This window comes from Pipistrellus kuhlii, unplaced genomic scaffold (assembly GCF_014108245.1).
Source record: "Pipistrellus kuhlii isolate mPipKuh1 unplaced genomic scaffold, mPipKuh1.p scaffold_m20_p_2, whole genome shotgun sequence".
Classification (NCBI taxonomy): domain Eukaryota; kingdom Metazoa; phylum Chordata; class Mammalia; order Chiroptera; family Vespertilionidae; genus Pipistrellus; species Pipistrellus kuhlii.
Window position 1 is genome coordinate 187,867,430 of NW_023425515.1, and position 25,869 is coordinate 187,893,298.

General features: G+C 42.6%; 1 protein-coding gene and 1 non-coding gene across 11 annotated transcripts in view; both read right to left on the bottom strand.

The window, feature by feature from the left end:
- Window positions 1-1,385: 1,385 nt before the first annotated feature.
- Window positions 1,386-25,869, bottom strand: part of LOC118723541 (protein DDI1 homolog 2) — a 36,493-nt gene continuing 12,009 nt past the window's right edge. For 2 of the 10 annotated variants that reach the window (XM_036445961.2, XM_036445963.2), the window contains 7 exons: window positions 24,565-24,801; window positions 22,771-22,897; window positions 19,800-19,927; window positions 15,858-15,986; window positions 10,463-10,566; window positions 8,255-8,447; window positions 1,386-3,264 (listed from right to left, as the gene is read on the bottom strand). In XM_036445961.2, coding sequence (XP_036301854.1) covers window positions 1,424-3,264; window positions 8,255-8,447; window positions 10,463-10,566; window positions 15,858-15,986; window positions 19,800-19,927; window positions 22,771-22,897; window positions 24,565-24,801 — 2,759 coding nt within the window. In that variant the 3' untranslated portion in view covers window positions 1,386-1,423. Of the gene's footprint in view, window positions 3,265-5,669; window positions 5,733-8,029; window positions 8,116-8,254; window positions 8,448-10,462; window positions 10,570-14,522; window positions 14,722-15,857; window positions 15,987-19,799; window positions 19,928-22,770; window positions 22,898-24,564; window positions 24,802-25,869 lie in introns of those variants that run through there. The other 8 variants (XM_036445968.2, XM_045585181.1, XM_036445964.2 and 5 more) reach the window with 8 other exon arrangements.
- Window positions 13,381-13,524, bottom strand: LOC118724974. Its single transcript, XR_004989744.1, has one exon. It is a non-coding gene; the product is annotated as a U4 spliceosomal RNA (small nuclear RNA).

The following is a 25,869-nucleotide window of genomic DNA, read 5'->3' on the forward strand; positions in this document are numbered from 1 at the left end:
CATTTCAAAGGTTCTGTTTCAAACACATGGCAAACTGTAACCCGGAACTGGGAATTATCATGCTCAAAATTCTTTCCGATAAAACAAGATTTCCGATTCCTTCTGGGTACAGAAGAGAGCAGGTGTCCATCCAGTAGGATTACTGCACAGGGGGGCCCACAGGGCAGGGACTTCCAAGGGCTAGTCCTCATTTAGTAAAAGGCCACGAACACTATGCCCCACTCGAACTTGACATGGTAAAACAGAATGTGATGAATCTTGTTTGATAAAAGAAACTCCTGAGAAAAGAAGGGGATGGAATACACTACCAACCATCTAGTAAAAGGCCACTTGAGTCAGAAACTGCCTTTACTATTTATTTCTATCGCCACGAAGCACACTCGCCAAACAGAACATTCCAAGCACCACGACCAACCAGCGGCATGGTTCACAATTCACTAGTTCCCTCAGATCCCAGCTCAGACTGAGCTTTAGAACTTCCTAGTAGAAGATGAACTTAGGAAATACACTGCTGACCATCAGCCCATTAGCTGAGCTTGAGACCATAGTTTGTCATTGAGGGCTGAAGTGTGATCAGCGAGGTGCTAGCAAACCCAATTGCTAGTAAATTCCACTGTTCAGGTCACTATTTTTCACTCACAGTTCTTGAAACATCACCAAGACATTTGCAAGTGGAATTCCAGGTTGTTTTTTGTTTTTGTTTTTGAATCTGGGTAGCACCATGTTCCACTCTGTCCATTCCCCTACAATACCCCATCCAAGGTGGCGATCCATGCAGCAGCCTATGATGTACGAAGTAACTCAGATTTTAAACGCTCCCGATTCATCCCTTTACAATGTCAAATCCAACCACAAACCACGCCAGGCAATATTCTTCAACTTCCCTTTTATAGCTGATGAGTCATAATACACGGAGCACGGAGTAGAATTCCGAACGCCCAAGCTATGTGATCAGAAGTTTGTAAGTGGACAACGGGACCAACAAGCCACACCTTGCCCGCGGCACAGACACAGCCGAAGTGTGGACTCGAGCTGCTCTCAGCTGCACGGGTGGTGGGATTTCTCAGGGCTTCTGCTTCTCAAAGACTCACTCTCATTCTACAATGGTACGCTAAACACAAAGCCATCGATTTTATTCCAGAATACATCATCTTAATGAGAATAAAACGCTTTTGTATACATAGACTGACATTACACTTAAAAAGGCCCAAATTTTAACAAATAGACAAATTCATCAGACAAGAGATCATAAATTACTTTGGCTGAAAAAAAATCTTAAAAAAAAAATCTGGCTCAACATTCTGCTTGCAGGTTACTACTAGTACATATGCTGTATATGTGGTGAGTGTGTGTATGTGTGTATAATAGCTTTTTTTTTTCCCCCCAAGGGAATGGAGTATGGTCTAGCCCACTTTTTCCATGGTTACGTAGGAACTACAATGTTCTTTGCTAGCAAAATAAGAAGTGCAAGGTCTGCGTTCCCACCAACTTGTTGCAAAGCCCCGAGAGCTTCCTGCAAGGTAAAGCCGGCGTGGAGAATCCGGTCAATGTCCGCTGCAGGGAAAAGTAACGGTGGGAGGATGGAGGGGCCCGTTGACGGATAGCTGGTAGGCGGCTCCAATTCAGCTTCAGGACAGACACCTTCTCTGGTCTCAGGCCCACCTGTCACCAGGTTCTGTGTGTCCGGACCCAAATCTTTAACCAACATGAACTCCGATGACAAGGACTTCGTTTGCTCCGAAGTCTGCTTGAGTGCCTCTTCCTCACCTGCTAGAAATTTTGGTGAAATTTCTACACCTAAGGTGCAGTGTAATTGATTAGACATTTTAGCTGAGGCTAGAATGACAGAACTGCTCTCATTTACTGATTCTGTAGACTGGGGGGCACCTTCTGAGTCAGCCACTAGGCCATCAGCTGGACCCCTGAAGTTAGCATCTTCTGCATCTTCCATTCCGGTGCCAGCTGAAGTGTCCACTGATTTCTCTGTCTTTACTGAAACAGATGTGGCCTGATGAAAAGAGACCTGTGAACACTGTTCACTCTGGATCCATCCTTCAGAAAGGACCCCCAGACTTGTTTGGCCCTCGGTTACTGTTTCTGATTGACAGATAACGTCTTCAGATGTGATTTCTGAAGCTGGTTTGCTACTAGTGACCAGAAGTCCTTGAAGTTCCTTCAAGGCTGCTGTGATGGAGGAGCAAGATTCCTCTGCCGAATCCACAGAGGGCTGACAACTGCCACAGAGACCTACGGCGGGGGAGCAATTCCCGCAGTCTTCATTTGTTCCGGACATTTCCACATTGCCTTCTGGGCGCTGTAAATTCTGAGCGGAAATGGAACTACTCAAGATTTCAGATGAAGGGTTGCATTTTGATGTTTCCATTTCCATCAAGGGATTATCGAAGGTGAGATCAGATGCACCGACGCTCTTGACAATGGCATTCTGATCGCCTGCCGAACTAACAACAGGGAGTGCGGGCTGTTCAACTACATCTACTTCCATAAGTGTCTCTGAATTGGAGCAGTCAGAGCACCCTGAAGGGAGACTGTTCTGTACAGCTGCTCCCAGCCGGTCCACATCCTGCCGCGGACGGTCTCCTTTCATCGCAGCTTCCATATCCACACTTTTTGGTTGATTCTGTTGCCTTTCTCCAAGAAGTTCAAGGTCCCCCTTGTTACAAAGATGTTCTAAGTCATGTGGCACATTCTGTTGTACAACCTCATGCTGTCCATCCCCTGGATCCTCCTGCTGCAGAAGGCCATTCACCTGACTCAGAGTCTGACATTCTGGATGCCAACCCTTTTCACCTAGAAACCTCTGCGGTTCTTGCATCCTAGTCGCTGTGACAGACACTTCCTGTGTTGGGTGGAGAGGGGAGTTGAGGCTCTGGGTGCTTCTTTCAGCAGGAGATGGCTCCAGATCATCTGCGGCAGTGGCTTCCCCTGGTGAATTCTGCCAGGGAATAGCCGGACTCCAGTCTGCTGGAGAAGCAGGACCAGAGAGATCCTGTAGAGGAAGATGCTCTTTTTTTTCAGAGGGTATCTGGAATTCAGTGGTAGCCTTCGAGGCCTTCACAGCGTTCGGTGCGATGCTGTCTGGGTCACTGGGCTTGATGGGGCAGACTGAAGCAGAGACAGAGTGAGCGAGACCCGCGGGATTACCAATCTCAGGACTCTGTCCTGAAGGACGGGTCGGATGGTTAAATCCATCTGAAGTTGGTAACGATGACATTCCCAGTGAGGTAGTTTCTTCACCACTTTTCTCTATATGGAACAAAAGGGAAAGGAAAAGAGATCAGCAGGTTATGAAGGCACTAAATTACCAGAGGACACAAATCTAAACACGATAGGACAGGTCCTTAAACTTGGGTTTGCTTATATTCACAAACTTGCACAAGAACCATTCCCACTGTGGTAGACAATTTAACATCACAGCATGAAAATAAGAGTAGGAATGTTCTTATTAAGAGATGCATAGTGCAACCAGTATTTCAAGTATCATTAATAAACATACACATGATGGCTGGTTTGTGCTCAAGACTGAAGGCCATTTCAGTCCCTTTACTCTTAGTGAGTTCTTTCCCCAGTGCGTTCTCCACCACTTGTCCTAAAATCACTGGGGGGTTTGTTAAGCACGCAGACTCTGGGACACTTTCTTGGGAGTAAACCATAGGAACTTGCATTTCCAATGAGCTCCTCCGGTAATTCTTAAGCACATTACAAATTCTGAAGCTCTCCGAGTAGAATGATTCTCATGCCAACTACTTTCAGTGAGGTTGTAAATGAGAAGTCTAAACCAGACATATCATCTGGGTCAGAGCAGGAATTATAGAGAGAAAGAAGAATGTAATGCTTGGGGATCTCCAGAAGACAGAAAGGTAAACATTTTATTTATTTTTATCCAAACTTCCCCAAAATAATAAAACTATGTGAGCATTAATTGGGAGAACAAAAGTAAAGCTAGAGACCAAACAGATGTTAAGTCCCAATTATCTTACCAAATAAAAAGATTATCAGTTACTTTTATCACAGGAACATAGAACTAAGTAAGAACATTTAAGTATGTTAAGGGCAAGGGAGTAGGGGTGGAGGTAGCTGGAGGGAGAGTTTTCAATAGGCAATGACGATAGACCCATTGTAGCTCTGACCAAGTCTCACAAGGCGGCAGGGTTCAACATTACCTCAGTGTGAACATGCTGTCATGAAACATAGGTTCCAGCTCTCTTTTTGCCACTGATAAGTTAAAAACTGTCTTCTATGCAGTTACCACACAATCTTCAAAAGTCAAAGGCTAGTAACAAAATGACTGCACAATACAATCTATTAGGGCAGATGCAACTCAGTTGCTTCATGCTCATCGTTAGTGTCCAACAAGGGGGCTTGATCTTGACTTAAGAAGTCATGAAGCAATGCGGTTCCAGTTCAAATGGTTCTAGATCATTCTGACACAACACTGGTTAACAGCACGAGACGATGAAGCACTATGCCAGGGAGGGACAGGCTTCTATGAAACAGTTTTTCTTATAGTTTAGGGGCAAACAGCAAAATAGCATTTATCTCAGTGCAAGCCATATCCCTTAGAGTCTGAAACCAGTTATTAGTTTTACTTGTCAATCTCTAAGGCCGACTCTGAAAAGATTCAATGTTGAGTTACTGTGAACAGGAAAGACGCATTATAGTGAAATATCCATGCCAACAGCATGGCTGGGGCAGAATGATAATGATCTTCGGGCAACTGATAACAATTTTAACAACCGGGTGAGGTCAAGGTGAACAGAGCCTGAGTGTATTTTGTACTCACTATGAAAGCAGCATACAGTCCGCCTGTAGCTGAAAGGGTCAGTTCCATTGGCCTAAGTCCTAAATGCAGGGGAGGATGGGTCAGAACCATCAGATAGGAGAAGATGATGAGGACAATGGATATTAAGAATAATTACACCATGCCTGCTTTTAACCCAGCCTTTCAAGAAAAAGAAAGAAGAAATTAAGTCCCATGTATCTCATTACAACCAGCCTGCGAATCCCTATCAAGTCTGAGGTTGATAGTTTAAAAGACCGATTTTCCTTCTCTTGATATATCCGCCAATGTGCTCAGGCTGACAACGGCCACGTTCACACTGCAGGGAAATAGAGGAAGGGTGGGGAAATCAGTCCGGCCAGGGAGAGGCAAAAGCAGGGTCTCAGCTCTTATTGCTGGGAGTGTAAAATGCCAGTCCCACCTTTATTACTGACTGTAACCCTGCACAAGTCATCTGGCCTGTTTCTATCTCTTCTTCAACAGCATGAAAATTTCTACCGCTCCACAGCTGCAGGCAGCTGTGTGCAGCCATGTGCAAAAAGAACTGCCAGTTTTTCACGAAATCCCTAACAGACTAGCTATCCAACAAAAGGCTGGGAGGCTGACATTCTTGATTTGACAGTCACAATGGTCAGTCAGATGGACACTGCTTTTCTGGGATTTCCCCCATGGACTGTTCTAATAATTGATAAAATTTTAAATAAGAAATTATGTTTAGATGTGTATGTATGCTAACATGCAAACACATACAGGCTAGTTGTAACCAGATTCAACAAGGTGAGATGGTGAATGACGGACGCGAAATTCCAAAACTGCTGCAGATAGAGACCACAGACGACTGATGGAAGGCTTAGGCAGGGTCTATAAATACCTGGTCTGGGGCCCACTCCAGCTGCAGTACACACACACTACATGCATCATGGCTTCTGACGCTCTGTTTGAATTAGGAAACAGACAAGCAAACTCGGGTTAACAATGCAAACCACACAGCATGCGGGTTATAGTCTCCATTCCTCGGCCATCTTTAACCTCAGGAACTGGCAGTCAAAGCTGGGGAATGTTTCCGTAGTTTGGACATCAGAAGAATTTTCCCACAATACATAAAGTAATGTGTCCACTTCAACAGATTTTTACTAGAACTTGGAAAGAATTAATTTACACACAGAAAATTCATGGGCAAACACGTCAGACAGGTGAGAGAGGTAGGCCCATGCACAGAATTACGTGACATGGACACCCTCTATGGAGTACAGGGTAAGTGAACACACATGACGTCACTTTCCAAATTCCCTTCTCAGTTGAGACTTATTTTTAGAAGAAATACAAACCAAACATGATTACCTAGCTCGACTGAACTTCTTTATCTTTTAACCAGTTTGTAGAAAACAGATCAGATACAGCTCTTATTCGGAATTATTTTTTCAGAGAAAAGATCAATATTTTGATAATGAGAAGCCGCCAAGGAAGCAGTTTCTAGCAAAAATATTTTCACCTTTTATGTCCAGAGTTTTAATTTTGATGATACTGGGAAGTCAATGTCTCAAACAAATAGAACCTCATGTTGTAGAATTACCTCATTACTTCAACATTACACACAGCACAAGCCAATACGCATCAGCAACAAAAAATCACATGGGTAAAGAGCCATTTCCATTTAATCATTTAAAGTGGCTACAACTTCACTATCTGAAAACATCTGTGGTTTCTATTTTAATCTCCTAAGCTTTTTAATAAAAGGTAATTACCCAAAGAGGGTAACTGTTATTAGTTTAGATAGCACTGCTACCACCAGCTAGTGTTTCTTAAATAAAAGCACCAAAACCGTGGGGACAAAGACAGAGGTTTCAAAAAATGATAATATATTCGTTTATTTTTAAAAAATATATATTTTATTGATTTTTTACAAAGAGAAAGAGAGAGGGATAGAGTTAGAAACATCGATGAGAGAATCATCGATCAGCTGCCTCTTGCATACCCCCTACTGGGGATGTGCCCGCAACTAATGTACATGCCCTTGACAGGAATCGAACCCGGGACCTTTTAGTCCGCAGGCCAATGCTCTATCCACTGAGCCAAACCGGTTTCGGCTCTTCTAGTTTATTAATACAGAGTATTATGACTAAGCTGACAAGTTAACTAAGAAAATGTGAAACATTCTAAGTAGGTATGTCAATCTCTTTCAATTTTGCCTTGCAGGTAAGATTAAAATTGAATTTGCCCTGGCTGGATGGCCTAGTTGGCTAGTGTCATCCTGTACACCAAAGGGTGTGCGGGTCGATTCTGGGTCAGGGCACATACTCAGGTCTCGGGTTCAATCCCGGACAGGGGTGCACAGGGAACGCAACTGATCAATGTTTCACTTTCACATGGATTTCTCTCTCTCTCTCTCTCAAATCAATAGAAACATCTCCTTGGGTGAGGATAAAAAAACACAAATTTTTCTCAGTATAGTTGCTCAAAATCCTCCCTTTCCTACAAAATACTTAAGTCACATTTAAAACTGTAGTCTGTATGTAAATCTGAACCATAAGGTAGACTGTGAACAAGGCTATTTGCTCGGAAGTCTCCATTTGCTACTCATGTCCATTGGAGGGAGGTTCAAGACTGACCCACTGGGTGTCCTCCAGTGACAGACAAATCTGCCTGCTTATTTTTAAAGCTCTTAACTTTTTTGTCTTTAGAAGAAAGCTAGTCCCTGAACTTGTAGATCCAATATTGAAAAATGCAACATGTTATACTAGGCACTGATGAATAATTATAACTCAAGACTTTAAAATAACCCAAATTTAAAAGTTAATTCTCTTCGGCTTCTAGAAAATGCACCCCAGTCAATTATTCATGGGTTTCAGCAAAACCATGCCTCTCCATTTTACCCAGAAACTTGGCTTGGACTTTAGGTTGAAAATGGGCTACAACAATTCAGACTTAGAAAAAACACACATATTAGGTGACTTCATTTCAATAGCTCACATCCTGTTCCAACTGGCTCACTACTGTGACCTCACTGACGGCATAATCCTATATGCTGACTGACGCTCAATGATGCTTCTCATTGTTGGTTCCTTTGGTGGCAGCGTGTTTAGTCGATAAAAAAAGGTTTGGCTGCTCAGTCACAGAGACAATGCCTACGAAAACGGGCCTACAAAAAAGGAAAGAAATCTTCAGGGAGATACTGTTGGATGCAAAAGGAAGTGTCTTCTTTAGGAAAAAAATACAAGGTTTTTCAGGAAGCCTTCCAAAACGTGCCTAAGCCAACAGCTCCCACTCTGCTTCCACAGAGTTCTTGGCCCTGGAAACACCACGTTTTGTCTGCTGAGCTGAGAGACAGAGGTGGTAAGAGGACAGAAACACACCTGACAGGACGATGAGACCGATCACAACCTGGAAAGGTCCCTATCCTCTAAAGCTCAACTGCCAGTGAGAGGTTACGCATTCAAGAGCCCGGCACTGCAATACCTGCATCCTGTACGGACTTCTGAAGGGCTTCTGCTAATTCTCGGTCTGCGATCTCCTCGGGCCGCAGCGCCTCCTCCCGCCCGGCCCCGTAGGCCAGCCGGGCACACTCGGGGAGCTCTGCCTCGGGGAGGAAGGTGGTCTGGGAGCCTGTGGTGCCGATCACGAGGACGTTTTTCTTGAGGTCAATGGAACACTTAGGAGGAAGAAACCAAAGGCAGATGATAGCAGATAAAACACCATGCAGGAAAATCATGATCCTGAATTTAAAACTCATTCACACAGACCAACATGGACAGAGACAGAGATGGTTCCAAACAACTTTGCCTAAAAGCATTTAAGCTTTAACCTAGGTGACAGTTAATTTAGATTTGTTTAATTTAGTTAATAGCAGAATAATCTCTACAGAATACAGTTGACACTTATTTGTCTAACACAATATATTCACTTCTCAATTTAAATGTAATACATGTTCATTGTGCAAATATGGGAAAATGCCAGGCATAACCAATGGCCCCACCTTTTACTTTTACAAACATGTGACTTTTTAAAATAAAACGGAGACATATTGTTTATAGTTTTACATTTTGTTTTTTTTACATATACAGCTTATATTTAAACTGTGTACTAATGGTCTCAAAAGTGATCTAAAGGAAAGGCAATCTATATAAAAAACTCTAATTTATTCCATTCTTTGTGTATTTTTATAATTAATTAACACAGGGCAATCACATATATGCTTTATATCTGTAATTGGAGATATCATGCCAGTGGTCGGCAAACTCATTAGTCAACAGAGCCAAATATAAACAGTACAACAATTGAAATTTCTTTTGAGAGCCAAATTGTTTAACTTAAACTTCTTCTAATGCCACTTCTTCAAAATAGACTCGCCCAGGCCGTGGTCTTTTGTGGAAGAGCCACACTCATGGGGCCAAAGAGCCACATGTGGCTCACGAGCCACAGTTTGCCGACCACAGGTCTATACCATAACTAAAAAAAATAAGAAAAGACAGCGACAATAAAATAGGTTTTATTTATACATGCATTCACTCATTCCTTTTACTTAAAAGTCTGCACACTGAACTTAGTATTAAAAGAATTTTATTTTATTTTATTTATTTTTTTTAATATATTTTATTGATTTTGTACAGAGAGGAAGGGAGAGAGATAGAGAGCTAGAAACATCGATGAGAGAGAGTCATCGATCATCTGCCTCCTGCACACCCCCCACCGGGGACATGCCCGCAACCAAGGTACATGCCCTTGACCGGAATCGAACCCGGGACCCTTCAGTCCCCAAGCCGACGCTCTATCCGGTCTCGGCAGTATTAAAAGAATTTTAAATAGTGACAAAAATACTGGCTAGATATAAAACCTTGTTGTGAAAAATTTTACTACCCAGTAGACACTAATTGCTTTTTCACTGAGAGCTATTTATCTTTAAACACATGATTAGGCTTTGGAGTAGAAATATAAATATCACTGTGAATGAATACAGTGACAAATCCCTCTTTCAGTACTAAACAAACATTTCCATTCCCAATAGCTACAGCTTCTCCCTTAATCCCGAAGCTCTTCTTCCCAAGGATCGTTCGACCAGATACTAAGGAATCTGCTAAACTCGCACTGGATACAACCATCACCGTGCGGTACTCACACTTCCTACAAACCCATCCAAAAACTACTTGGGCTCTAATCGGAAACTACACATTACACAAGGGAACGAAAGCCCATGTTAATATCAAAACAGATGGGAAGATTTAACACACTGTGGACGGATCACAAGAATTCTCATTTCATATTACACAGTGGTTTACAAAGTATCATGCTTTAGAAAGACATTAACTTGTAAGAACAAGTAATAAGTAACTTCAAAATACAATGGGCATTTAATTCGAAAGTGTGCCTTCAACATTTATAAAAAACATTTTTTGTATTTGTTCAACAGAAACTTATCTGGCCACTGGGTAAAGCTAGCAATAAAACTACTGGTTTGCAACGTTTTTAAGATTCAGAGATTTCACAAAAGACTCTATTCCTCCTTATACATCATTTCAAACCTGTATGACACTATCATCAATTAAAGACCTTTTCAGCTTCTAAGAGCCTGCTTCTGAGTTTTCCAGTGCACACGGCCACGGGTAGTGAAGCAGGAATAACCACAGAACATACAAAGGCCAATGCACAAGCAGGCAGAGCTCTGAGTACCTGGTGCCGCTTCAGCATGTCCAGTCCCAGAAGCATGTCCATGGGCTGCTCCTCAAGGATGGAGAAGGAGCACGGCAGGAAATCGCCCTCGATCTGCACCTGAGCTAAAGCACGTGAAGGAAAGACCAAGTTACTGATTTTTATTCAGAACTCGGACTCAAACTTTGGAAATGTAACTTTCATTCTGTGCCTGGCATCTCCCAATCAGTCAAAACCAAGGCAAAACATGTAAAGAGGGCGAGTATAAAAAGAAAATCCTGTAAGACTAATAAACAGTTTAAAAGCCAATGAAGGCACCAGATGGCAAAGAGGATTAAAAAAAGGGACCAATCCCTCCAATAAACCACTCACTTCCTATACACTTACAAAAGGTTTTCTAGAGGGAAATAAATCTGCACACTCCTTTAAATTAGCCTCCAAAGAGTAAACTGTTTATTGCTGCCTGTGATTATCAAGTTCCTATTTGCCGAACCAGAGACAACACCAAGGCCTGTGTTTGCCTCGACTCTCTCATCAATCTCTCCTTTACTTAATATGTAAGATAAGTGTACTTTGCTATTCGTAAGTATATCTTATAAATAGGAGTGCATGAAACATATGCACAGCATAACGCCTGATAAAACTAACACCCACAAACCTCTCCCCCAAGGTAAGAAATAGAAAACTACGAAGTCTCCGTATGTCCTACTGACACAGCTTATTCTTTGCTTCCTCCCACCCTCCCACCCTCCCACCCTCCCTGGGCTTTGTGTTAATCACTCCCAGCGTTTCTTATAGTTCTTACCAGCTTTGTATGATTTCTAAGCAACATACTGTTAAGTTTTTTTAAAAATATATATATTTTATTGATTTTTTACAGAGAGGAAGAGAGAGGGATAGAGAGTTAGAAATATCGATGAGTGAGAATCATCGATCAGCTGCCTCTTGCACACCCCCTACTGGGGATGTACCCGTAACCAAGGTACATGCCCTTGACCGGAATCGGACCTGGGACCTTCCAGTCTGCAGGCTGATGTTCTAGTCACTGAACCAAACCGGTTTCGGCCATACTGTTAAAAGTTTTGTGTTTTTAAACTATGACCTGCTCTTTTACTCAAAAAATATTTTGAGATACTTGGTCCCTGTAGGTGCCCATGAGGAAGTCTTTTGTTTTACATCACTTCTTGGAGTACTGCCATGTCTCACACTCCACTCCTACGGGCCTTTCTGGGTGCTTCGTTTCTGCCCACTTGCACACTTCTGTACGTGTGCTGCTGTGCCACGAGTTCTTCTAAGGCCCAGTCTAAGAAGTGGAATCACAGGGTTCCACTAGGCTCAACGTTGCTTGGTGATGCTGAATCATTTCTAAGAATGTTTCCAGCAGTGCATGAAAGTTCTCATTGCTCCACATTCTCACCAACATTCAGAATGATTAGACTGAAAATTTTGCTAAATGTGGCAGTAATTTTGAATTTCCCTGGTTAAAAAGGAGGGTAAGCCACTTATCATATATAGCACTTATTAACCGCATCGGTTTCCTCTGAAAGTATGTGATTTTTAATACTGTCTTCCTTATGGAGTTGGAGGATTAACAAACACAGAATATGTGTATTCTGAATATGCATTATTTATTAATTATATGCATTACTAAAATCCTTTCCTAGTTTGTTTGTTAACTTTTTTGTCTTTTGATGAAAGGTTCTTAATCTTAATGTGGCTGAATTTATCAAATAATTTTCTTCCTATTTATGAAAGAACCTCTTCCCTATGCAAGATATCCTCCTCCATTTTCTTCTAAAAGCTTTTTTTAATTGATTTTTTATTGTCTAAAGTCTTACATATATTTCCCTTTCCCACAACTGATCCCCCCAAGCCATGCCCCCCTTCTTCTAAAAGCTTTGACTCTGACTTACAGGGGCCAGGGCTACCCACAGCTTTTATCTGAGCAATATTGCTCTTATCTAGCAGTTTCCTCCCATGCTTAGTTCAACTTTCAGTTCCAGTGGAATCTGAAACAGTGTAGGTCTTTTGTTTTTACTCCTCACGGATATGCTGAGAGAAGGGAAAGAGAAACATCATCAATTGGTTGCCTTCCGTGTGTGCCCTGACCCTCTGACCGGGGATCTAACCTGAAACCAGGGATGTGCCCTAACCAGGAATTAAACCAGTTGAGCCACTCTGGTCGGGACATCGAAGTCTTTAATCAACTTTGAGTTAACTTTTGGGCGTGATATAAAAAGCCCATATAAAATCTAAAATTAGCACATCCTCCCTCTCTCTCTCTCTCTCTCTCTCACACACACACACCCTCCTGGAATTTAGATATATTAGCAAATCTTTTGTTAGTAAATCTCTCTTTATTGTTAAGTTCTTCATGCTGATCAGACGCAAAGTTGCAAAACAGTATAACTTGTCCACCCACAAGGAAGGACATAGGGGCTGGTATCCACGTTATCTCCTATTATCCTCTCACTTAAAACTGAAAAACCAGAGACGTCAGGCCCTGAAGCAACCAATTTGTGATATTCCTCCTCAATTTACATTCTGTGTGTAGGAAAGCATATGAGAGTAAGGTATTTAAATAATCTTATACAAGTCAATAAGAGAAAATAAGACTAATAAATAGACATATATTTAAAAAGAAAATAGAAACTTGACTTGCAATGAAAGAAAAGTAACAGCCGGGACCGGTTTGGCTCAATGGATAGAGCGTCGGCTTGGGGATCGAAAGGTCCCGGGTTCGATTCCAGTCAAGGGCATGTGCCTTGGTTGCGGGCACATCCCCAGTAGGGGGTGTGCAGGAGGCAGCTGATCGATGACTCTCTCTCATCGATGTTTCTAACTCTCTATCTCTCTCCCTTCCTCTCTGTACAAAAATCAATAAAATATATATATATAAAAAAAAAAAAAAAAGAAAGAAAAGTAACAGTAAGAAACCACTTTATCTGCAAATTAAAGGAGTTAAAATTAACAATACTTGATTGTACAAGAACACGGGATGAACATTCATTTATTCATTCAATTAGCAATAACCACACCTCGGATAAACCTCATTGGCTATGATATTGCACCTGTGCAAAGTTGAGGTGAATATTCATTCAGGGCTGGGGAAACCAGATTGGTACCAGTTAACAAGGGTTTTAAAGTATTTATAACCTTTGATGCAGTACTGACAGGAACCTTGACTAAGGAAAAACACCAGTGTACTACATAAAAATCCAATGCCATGTTACAATGACAAAATATTGGATAAAAATATATCCCAAAAATTTACCACTAAACCTATGACTGTTACTCATTTACTTAATGATACTTATGAAATTTATAGTAACATTTGAGAAATGGTACAACTGTTAATTTTTCTAAAAGCAGAGGATAGCTCTAACCGGTCTGGCTCAGTGGATAGAGCATCGGCCTGCGAACTGAAGGGTCCCAGGTTTGATTCCAGTCAAGGGCATGTACCTTGGTTGTGGGCACATACCCAGGAGGGAGTGTGCAGGAGGCGGCTAATCAATGTTTCTCTCTCGCTGATGTTTCTAACTATACCTCTCCCTCCCTGTAAAAAAAAAAATCAATAAAATATACAAAAAAGCAGAGGATAAAATTCTATTTGCAGTATCCTATGACTATTCTTTACAAGAAAAAAACACATGGAAACAAGATAAAAAAGAGGCATGTCCAAGTGCTATTAATGGCTGATTCTCACCTAAAAGGATTTAAGATATTTTGGCTTCTTTTCACATTTCTATATTTTAAAAATACTCTGCCAGCATAAAATTACCTATTTTGAGGTGAATATTCATTCAGGGCTGGGGAAACCAGATTGGTACCAGTTAACAAGGGTCTTAAAGAATTTATAACCTTTGATGTTATAAATACCTTAAGACCCTTGTTAACTAGGTCAAAAATAATGATAAGAGAGAAGTGAAACACAATTTTGGAACTAGAAAGCAGATGACAGGAAGGAAAACTAAGAAGCAACCCAATTAACACCCCAGACCTCCCCAGAGGCTGACGCGCTGGTGGAAACAAGCACCTCTGAAAACAGGGGTGAAGGCAGGTCCAGAGCAGAGAGACTCGCTGAAGGTCTATGCAGGCACTGTTAGATCTTGGGGTCCTCTCCTGCATCTGCTCAGCCAGGTGGCTAAGTACCTCCCTCTACCTCAAAAGCGGGCCTGCGGGGTTTTTCTCATGAGGGTGAAACAGAGGCTCTCAAATAGATGGACATGAGGAAGACAGGGACACCACACAAGCACCTAATGAAGACCCAGGGGATTAAATGAAAGCTCACTGAGACTCAACTTCTAGATGACCCACAACCGCCATGGCTGCCCACCCAAGTAATCCTCCCAGTAGCCTTTTGGTGTTCCACTCTTCAGTATGAACAGGTGCCAAGGATCACCAGACATCTGAGAAAACTATCTAACATGAAAGACAAACAACAACAAAACCCCACAAAAAATAAAAAACAGAAAGGCTGGAGGGCAAAGCTGAGGAAATCTCACCCAAGCCCCCCAGGGCACAAGGAAAGGAAACAGAAAACTGCAGAACAAGCCCAGGACAGAGACCATCCTCCCTGAATTACAGACACCCTGGAGGGGGAAGTCATTCTCACACTGAAAGGCACTCAGCACAATAAATGGAGAGAGCCATACCCAAGTACATCATTGTGAAGTTTCAAAACACTGAGGTCAAATAAGATTCTACAATCTTCAGAAAAGGAAATCTTTCACATAAAGGATCAAGGATCAGATCAGCAGCCAGCTTTTCCACAGCGATACTATCAAAAAATTGTGGAAGAAAATGATTTCCAACTTAGCGGGACTGGTGAAATGGAGGGGGAAAAGTCATGTTCTCATTTTCAAGGACTCAATTTATTACCATGCACTTTTTTCCAGGAAGTTACTGGAAGATGTGCTCTTATAAAGTTAGGAGCAAATTGAAAAGAGGGACGACACGATTTTCATGTAGTCCAACATCAGACCAACACCAGACCACGGAAACAGGAACCCTGGGAACTCAGCCAACGGTGATTCCAAAACAGCAGCATGAAGCAGCCCAGGTTCTGAAAAAGCTTCGTCAATGGGATGGACTGCAGCAAGGACATATACACAACCAGGGAAGCGTTTGGGATGAATGACACACCAAAAAACAAATGACAAAAAAAGAAAAAAGAGAGATAGAGAGAGAATTATTAATTCCAAGAAAAGGTAAAGCAATTATTTTCAACTGAATAGAAAAGAGAGAAGTACATAGGGCCTGATGTTCTTTTTGCCACCTGCTAATATGCACGTATGTATATGACTTCACTACAGAGTTTAAATTTCTGTGAGGCTTGCTGGATCAGATGTCCTGTCCAAGAGAAAAGTGTTTGAAGTTCACTGCTCTGCCAAGCCTCCCAGTGCCTTTCACTCACCTAGATGCACCCTTCCAATGATCTTCTGGGTGCCCACTCCTTTGGCGATCCCAGCCCACCGACGATCCACCAGCCTCATTATGTTACACCTTTCCGCACAAGCTTGACTCATAATAGTCATCTGGGCACCTGGAGGTGGAGGGAAAGATCAGATAATAAAGACAAAACCCACATTTGTGTTACGATAAAAAATGCAGCACTAAGAACAGAGCAAAGCAAGGATCCCCCAGGCCTTTTCTCTTATTTAACTATTTCTTTAGTTGATTTTTTAGAGAGAGGAAAAGAGAAACATCAATGAGGGAGAAACATCATCGTCTGCCTTCAGCATTCCCCATTCTGGGGATCAAGCCTGCAATAGCGACATGTGCCCGATGGGCAACTGAACCAGCGCTTCAGGGCTACCCAAGGCTCTTATCTGTGCAACATTGTTCCCACCTAGCGGTTTCCTGCCTGGGCTCAGTTCAAGTTTCAGTTCCACAGTGGAATCTGAAACAGTGTAGAAACTTGACATTGAGAGGAAGAATATTTTGTTTAAATGTAATTATTAAATGATACTTAAAAACTTTACCAACAGGAAGCAAAACTACGTGAAAAGGATTTCCAAAGAGTCAAAATGAATACACACAGAAATGCTCACCAAGTCCTACTTTACATTCAGATGCGTTCCACAAAGCTTCTAGACATCTCGCCAAATTATTGCCACTCCCGATTTTGGGACTCTAATTTACCAGTTAAAAAGTACACCATGCAGTTTCTCAAAAAACTGGGCGTGAACTCCCTATTGTCTGCTCCAGCAGTCAGACCCTCTTCCCGCCCAGGAAGCGGGCAGTGAGGGACTTTTCTCCTGCAGTGACATGTACTCGGCCCAGCTGGAGCTGGCCTGGGAAAGACACTCTTATCATCTTTACCCACAGTGCTTATTTCTCCCACCGACCCTAGTTCCCACTCCTGTGTCGGACATTTCTATTTCAAAGCCAACAGGTATAAAACTGTTTCTCCCCAAATAATTCTCGTTGGATTTCTCTTCCTGCCAACTGAATATTTTCTTGCAATAATAAAACGTGGGCATCGTTCACTTTTGACTGCTTCTAGCCTTTCCCCACTTTCAAACTCTGGTCCAGCCCTGTTAACAAGTTCTGTGCACTTGCTATTTCTGATGCGCCTTCTTCCAACCACAGCAGCGAGCTAGCTCACACTCCACCCCATTGCTAGTGGGCCGTCTCTCTGCTTTCCAACCTCTCTGTGGATGTATAACATTAAAGAATTCTCAGTGGCACAGAGTTCTCCAGATCTGCCACACTGCCTCTGTCTTGCTATTTATCACCTTCTTCAGATCACTTAATTCATCTGCTCGAAGATCCTCATTGGCTCCTATTCCTTATAAGACCAACTTCAAACCACATCCAGGCTCAGAACCCCCCTCGTCCAGGCCAAACCTTTTCCAGCTGCTGGAGACGGAACACTTCATGTTGAAACCTAATCCCCAATGCAATGATGCAGAGCGGCAGGGCCTTAGGGAGGGGATTAGATCGCTGGAGCGGAGCTCTCCTGAGTAGGATTCATGCCTCCATGAGAGCTCAGAGAGCTCCCTCACCGCTCCCACCATGTGAGGACCTAGGGAGAACACTGCCCTCTATGGACTAGGAATCAGACACCAACCTTCCAGGGCCTTGATCTTGGACTTCCCAGCCTCCCGAACTGGGAAATAAATGTGTTGGACATAAGCCACCCAGTTTATGGCATTCTGTTATGGCAGCCCAAACAGACTCAGACGCCAGACTTGTGTTCCAAATGCTCCACACCTTGTACTTAACCAGAGGGGTGTGTTCCCTCTGACCCTCTGGGAGAGTGCCCCTCCCCTGCGTTCACTTTCTAATTGTGCTGATGCTTTAGGCCCGGTCCAAGGCCCACATCCCCACCAACCACCTATGCTTTCCCCGCGATGTCTCCTCATACTCAATCCCAACCCTTCCTGCTCACGTTGCTCATCAAGGCATCTCACACCACACAGGCACTGGAAGGTCTTGGCATTTGAAGGCTGGAGTCAAGAAAGCCCAGAAATAATGAAAAAAAAAAAAAAAAAAAGTTTGGGAAGGCGATTTTCTTTTGTATTCCTCCCTCCCCATTTTACTCAAGAACTAGTTACTGATGTACAGGAAGCAACCCCAGGACGGGAAGGGTCACTTTTACTGCACTCCTGCCTCTTTGCAAGCCTCAGCTCCAAGTCCACTCCTCTGCCCACGGAGACAGCTCAGGTCAAATGGCCTCTTTCGAACCACACCTGAGGCGAAGTATCCCGGTCAGTGAGAATGCGGTTTCTATATTCGTCCAACATGCACCAGATTTTTACACAGTGCCTGAGTTCTGGCACCAACCAGACCAGGGGCTGAATCCAAGATCTGCCATTCGTGAACTCTGGACCCCTGGGAGAATGACTTCCCCTCTCTGTGTCTAAGTTTCCTCCCCTAGAAAACAGGGGTAACAGTAGAACGCAGTTCATGGGGGGCATGCTGAGAATTAAGTGAAAGTGAATCAACTGATACATATTAAGCACCTTAGGTAACTTAGCATGAAGCATGGTGCTTACCATACAGAAAGGGCTCAATAAATACCAGTGTCAGATTAGGGTCTCCTATAGGTATTTGTCTCTCTCGCTAACAGGAGCCCGTGAAGCACCAGTTAGTAAGTCTTACCACCTCCCCCCCAAGCACTCAGCACAAGGTCCTGTACACAGCATTCAACAGTTTTAAAAACTTAAATAATCAGCAGTTAACTTCTCCCAGGACTATATGCATCTCAGTATAAACTATTTCCAATAGTTGGAATGTGCTCAAATACTTGTGGATGAACAAATGGGAGGAAAAGTGCCCGGCTGGTGTGGCTCAGTGGTAGAGCACTGACCTGTGAACCAAGGGGCCACAGTTCAATTCCCAGTCAGGGCACACGCCCGGATTGCGGGCTCAATCCCCAGTGTGTGGCAGGCAGGAGGCAGTCAATTGGTGGTTCTCTCTCATCCCTGATGTTTCTCTCTCTCTTTTCTCCCTTCCTCTCTAAAATCAATAAAAATATGTATTACAAAAAACACAACAACAACAACAAAAAAGAAATGGAGGAAAAGTTAACTTGGGCAGGAGCTTTTAGTACTCTAGGAAGTCATTCCCACAAGGCCGCTGTCACACCCACATGATACTGCTTGTGTGTGGTCACTCAAAAAGCAAAGCTGTTACTAAGAGATAAGGTGACAGTTAGTACAGGGATATTCTGAATCTTCCAGTGCAAAACTCCCTGCCCCCCTACCTGGCTGTTCTTTCTTCTTTCAGGGCAAGAACCACGCCCTGCACCCCACACTCCTCATTGCTCCTGGCCAAGTGATGGCACACTGAGGAGGCAGAAATACGGGTTTGACCTACACTATACAGCTCCTTCTTTTTTAAAAACATATTTCTTTATTGATTTCAGAGAGGAAGGGAGAAGAGACAGAAATATCAATGAGAGAAACACTGATCAGCTGCCTCTTGCACGCCCCCTCCTGGGGATCGAGCCTGTAACCTGGGCATGTGCCCTTGGCCAGAATCGAACCTGGAACCCAGTCCGCAGGCCCAAAACTGGCTAGGGATACACAGCTCCTTCTTTAGTAGATTCTTATTCTAAACTTATTCAAATGATTCCCCAATTCCTTAGAGGTATCCTAGAATTCAGGATGCCAACTAAGGGGAGCAGGAAGATAAAGGAGACACTGAAAATATAAAACTGGCGAAGAAATTATTTAAAAAATAAGCCTATCACAAACAAGAAGAGATGGGAAGTGAAATAGCCCCCAGGTTTGCTGGTGAGCAGTCCAGAGGACGAACGCCACCTTTAAGGACCCCGGGGTCTCTCCTTCTCCCGGTGTCAAGTCAGAACGTTTGCTGGAGACAAAGATACGAAGGACAGAGACGTCACCTGAGTCAACAAAGGCTTTCACAGGATGTCCATTCACTTTGCAGTTAATATAAAGCATCACTACTTGGCCAAAACTCTCCGGAGCCTCCTCCATAGCTATGGTCATGTTTTCCTCAATGTTCTGTTGCCTGTAACAAACCAAAACCAGGGACACTAAGAGCATTACTTCCATGAAGAAAGATCTGTTTCAAAGTCACCATATTAAAACAGATCTGTGCATATCTTTTGCCCCAGCTATAGCAGCTGAGTCACTGAAATGGAAATTGGTCCTTTACCAAGCAGTCTGTGATTTAGGAGGAGGCAGTGAGATACACAGTTAGCAGAAAATTAAAGGCATACAAATTACCCTCATGTAAAATGACTATGTTTGTTCCCTTTACAAGCTCAGAAACAGGAAAAGAAACTTCTGGAGAGTAAGGGTCACAACCTTTTTTATCCTATAGGGGTGTCGAACTCAATCAGAGAAGGGGCCAAAATCTAAAATCCAGCCTAAATCGCGGGCCGAATGGTTTACTGAACAGTCATAAACTGTCATTGTGATGGAAACGCAGCGGAGTGCAGTGATGACAGCGCGGTGCGGGCCACATTGCAAGGCCTGGCGGGACAGATTTGGCCCGCGGGCCTTGTGTTTGACACGTGTGCTATAGAATGTTAAAATTTCATGAGTGCTCTAATTTTAACTGAGGAGTTACTGGGTGTCTGGGTACATTTCCTAGGTCCAGGGCATTGAAAATTGTTTGCAAATACAATACCTATGTATTAACTGCTTGTTGTTGCATCTGCTGCTTAATCTCTAAGACTGGGTTTTCTGCCGAAGCCGGTTTGGCTCAGTGGTAGAGCGTCAGTCTGCGGACTGAAAGGTCCCGGGTTCGATTCTGGTCAAGGGCATGTACCTTGGTTGCGGGCACATCCCCCGGTAGGGGGTGTGCAAGAGGAAGCTGGTCGATGTTTCTCTCTCATCAACATTTCTGGCTATCTCTCTCCCTTTCTCTCTGTTAAAAAATCAATAAAATATATTAAAAAAAAAAGACTGGGTTTTCTAATCTGCAAAAATGAGGATAGTTTATTCCTATTACAGGATGTTTAAAAAAAAAAAAACAACTCAAAAAAGATCCCTCTATCTATCACTTAGGAAACTACTAATATATACACATATAAATCATTGTTCACCTGGTCATCAAATAATTTCCTCTAAAATTGAACATTCTAATTCTTACATGAGAAAAGCACATAAAAGGGAGTTCCAGCTTACTCTAGCATCTCATATCTCCTCCATTCTCAACCTCCTTTTTGAAAAAATAACCAAATAGGACCAACGTTAGTGGAAACTAGGGCAGGGGCTAGGCCACTTACTTGAAGGCTGAGACAGTAACAAAACAAGGCCCAAGGTTTGGACAAGTTACACTGTAAACCAGGCATTATCTCTGCTGTATCTGACCGCCCAGGCAGAACTGAGCACCAGCCATAGAGATAGTGTGGCCTGCAAAGCCTAAACTACTTACTATTTGGCCCTTAATGGGAAGAGTCTGCTGACCCCTGCTCTAAACTATCTGTAGAAACACTCTAGCTCAACTGAACTGATGGTTTTATCGGCCGTTCTCTATTGGAATATTAAACTTCTTATAAAAGCAAAGGCACATTCCTTTAACTTAGGTAAACACGCAAGCTGTTATACCTTCGAGTACACATTCCCTGTACAATCAATGGCGAAACATAAACTTTAACAGGCATTCAATAATTACAGCTTTCTTGTGTGCCGTATTATTAAAGTTAGCAATAGCCTAAAATTAGCTGTGCACTACGAACTCCTGACACTGCAGTGACTCCAAAAACAATGCCAGTTCCTTCGGTATGCTGGGCTCTGTATGTAGACTTTACAGGCACCAGGCTTTCTCCTGGGAAAGAATGTGTGCGTCCCCCATTTCCTGTACCCCACCCGGGGGAGAAACACGAGCCACATGGATAGGCCTCATTTCACTTCTGCTCTTCCAACAGCTCAGCGCCATGGTTAAGCTCCGATGCCTCACCACACTCCCTCCCACACCTCCTGCTTCCTGGGTTGAACATATTCTTGAGAATTATATAAGGTCCCCTTATAGTTGTAATGCAATCTCGTTCTGAGCGCACAAATATCTTCCTATTTCTCTGAGTACATTTAACGAGCGAGACGTTTTTCAAAGATATTCATGAATTCTGATACAATTCCTGATATAATTAATGGGTTCTTACTTAATAAGAACATTAAGTAAATGTTCTTAGGGCTTTCACGTGATTCTAGTGTATAATTTACATTTCTTTGATTTCAAATGCAGTCAGAGAAATAAGAAAGAAGAAAAGCATTATTTAACTTCCTAGTTGTCAGTATAATATAATGACCACTTAGGCTTCATGTAAATAACCAAAGATGATGACAAAACCCCTAAAAGTAGCACTGGTAAAAGTTAGGGTCTTCATATTTATACTAATACCATTACAACAAGCCACAAAAACTGAGACGTGGGTGGTGGTGCTGAGGGGGTAGCAGCTATTAGTTTGACTGAACAACATCTGGCTTGTGGCTAGTCACAGAACCAAGGCTGGCGTTAGCATTATTGTACCTGTTTTAGGAGTAGAGCCCAAGCATCTGCATTTTTAAAAGATTCCAACAAGATTTTAATGCAGCCTCAGGTGGGAACCACATCACTGAATCCTGGGGTCATCTACTGCAGCTGCTTTGGTGACACACTGGGCTAGCCAGGGAGTCTTTACTAAAATTTTAGAGGAGAAAAGTCATTGGTATGGGGTACCTTTGTAATGCTGAATCAAAATGTGAGGAAAATGAGAGTGGGGATGGAGGCAAGGACTGAAGTTACTAGCTTAGGTGCGAAATAAGGAATCTACCTCAAAGCAGGTGCCCCGTCAATACCAGACAGCCTGCAGTTTGGGAGTCTCCATTCGCTAACGCCTGCTGGGTAGGTGGCAGCATCATTACCTTATATCTTCTTCTATTTTGGCCTGAGCTTCGAGATCAAAAGGATCAGCAGAAAAGAGACGAATCCTTTCTTGCTCTCTCCGGGCTCGGTCCTGCTGCTGTTCCACCAGCACCCTAGTGAATTTCTCTACAAAAGGAGGAAAATCTTAAGTACCACCGGATTTCATTCCTTACTAGTACTTTTCCATATGAGACAACTTCTCAAAATATAACTGTAGGAGATGAAGAAAAGATGCCTAAAAAATTATTTTTTGTTTTTTACTCCTTTCTTCCCCTTTTCAATGAATGCATTGGGATGATACTGGTTAACAAAACTGTACAGGTTTCAGGTGCAGAATTCTACAAGATGCCTAAAAATAAATAAGCAATTACATTTACTTTATATTCTCTAAGGCTAGACTATTTCTTCACCTAAATTCAGTGTAAATAAATATTTGGAAAAATCATTTAGTCTTGTAAGAAGTTATCCATCACATTATCTATACTCAGACATAACAACTTCTCGGTTTAAATCTGGAAAATGCTGTGAAGGACCCCGCTTGTCCCTTCCCCTCTGCTCTTGTTATTCTTTTGGCTAGAAATAAAATAGAGTGCTACCACCCCATTTCCTCTTCTGAACTCATTTCCTTTATAATAATCTGCCTCAAAGCCGACAAATTAAATGCAAACTACTGTTAGCCTATCTACATTACCTGATGGGTAATAGACAGGAATATAGTAAAGAGGAAAGATTGCTTACTGTAAGATACATTACAAAAATCACCTTTCATTTTGCTATTTCTTAAATGCGGGTGCATTTAAATGTGCCATCATCATGGTCTTTGACAATTAAATATGCTGCATAAGAAATTAAAGGAATCAAGATACTGGTCTGATGAACTAATACAATAGAGATGAATCTATAATCATTAAGTTGAATGAAAGAAGTCTGACATGAGAGAACATACTGCATGATTCCATTTACATGAGGATCAAATCTAGGCAAAATTAATTTAAGATGATTATCGTATTTGGTAGTCTATAAGAGGAGGAAACTGACCGAAAGAGAACATAATGAAACTTTCTTGAAAGAAATATTCTAGTTCTCAATTGTGTGGTGGATGCAGAAGTCAACCAAAACTCAAACTGTATACGTAAAATCTGCAAATTTCTCTGTAGGTAAATATTACCTCAATTTACAGAATGGTTAAGATATGAGTTATTAAGTATCTGTTATGTTTTAAAATTTAATCAGTACAGTTTCGTAAAATGGGAGAAATTTACAGAGAAAGCCTGACTCATAAAGAGACTAAAAATAAATGTTCTGTGAAGGGAAAGAATGGCTCCAGTACAGCTCCAAACAGACTGTTGGTAACAGCCCTTCATTAAACTCGGGGTGGATGCGAGTAAGGGGGTTCAATCAGCCACACAGGCTGAAGGCCTCAGACCTGCTTCCTGTAACTAACAAGCACCATAGGCTCATTGGTGCTCTCTTTATTGAAGGTCTAACTAAACAGCTTAAATATGGATTATGGATTATGTGCTGCCGAAATAATTAGGAAAAAAAAAAAAAAAAAGAGTAAATGGAAGAGGCTGGTTTAGCTGGATTTCAGGACTCAGTGCAGCCCTAAAATTTTGTCACTACTGTCACTAACTCAGCCTTCAACATTAGTGCTAACTTACCTCTCACAGACCAACTGATATGTTCATAACTCATGTGCCACACTGGGCTGCACACACTAGTGGCTTCCAATTCTCCCGCCTGCTATGATCCACTACCTCAGGTCAGCCTGACAGCCTTTCAGATGAACTTACCAAGATCGCCACTGAGCAGAGCATCTGCCAGAGGCGGGTTGCGTTCCTTCAGCAAGGACAGCTCGTGGGGGTTGGACAGCAACATGTCTCGGAGCAAGGCCGGATTGTCCAAGCCCTGCGGAGACCCAGCCAGTTCTCCGGGAGACGAGCGGGACTGCTGGACCCCGGGTGGCTGCCGCTGCCGGGAGCTCGAGGTGCCGGGCACAGATATACTACGGAAGTCTATTCGGGGTATGTCTGTTGAGGAAGAGTAATTGTTTACTTTAAATGATCCGTGAAAACAAGCCTCTGAAGGAAACAGAACATGTGCTCATACATAGTATGTAGTGTAAGTGGTGATCGCAGATATACTAATGCCCTCTCCCTTTTTTTTAAAAAGAAATATAATTCTTTATTGATTTCAGAGAGGAAGGAAGAGGGAGAGATAGAAACATGAATGATAAGAGAGAATCATTGATTGGCTGCCTCCTGCACACCCCGAACTGGGGATCAAGCCCACAACCCGGGCATGTGCCCCTGGCCGGAATCAAACCCGGGACCCTTCAGTCCTCAGGCCGAAGCTCTATCCACTGAGCCAAACCGGCCAGGACCAAAAGCCTTCTCCCTTGCTCGGGTTTCTCATGTTGACTTTGAATATAAAGACTACAGCCTGAGAGTGAACAGGTAGGAAAAATGCCAGGAAGGTGGCAGGGGGGAGACTATGGTAGAAACATCAAATTTTTGGCTTATAAAATATCACAAAATAGATGTTTTTCTTTTTGTTTTTTAAAAAAGTAAAGCTAGTCTCAAATGTAACTACAAAAATCAATGGGGTTCTTAAGAAAAACCGTGGTCTGCTTTGCAATATGCTTTGAGGACCCTGACAGTCTGGGTAAGGAATACTATATATATCAAGTGCACAGCACAAATGACCGGTGTTAAATTCTACAAGTCTGGGCTGTACATAGCAGTTCTGTGAATTTACACTTCCCTCTGGGCATCACCACTAACTCTCCCAATAGCCCCGGGGAGCTCACAGGTGTAATCATTTACAAGAGAGAAAAACAGAAGAAAAATAATGTGCTCAGGTTCCCAGTGCTGAGTACACTAACAGACATGACAGGTCCCTCACTCCAGGCTGAGCTGACTTACTAAACTAAAAGTAAAATAAAAGGGAGCCTTACACCAAGGACCCGGAAACTGTATGAATCTATTTCTATGAAATATCCAGAATAGGAAAAGACAGAGACAGTTAGTAGACCAATGGTTGCCAGGGCTAGGAGGCTTGAGGGAAGATGAAGAATTACATGCCGAAACCGGTTTGGC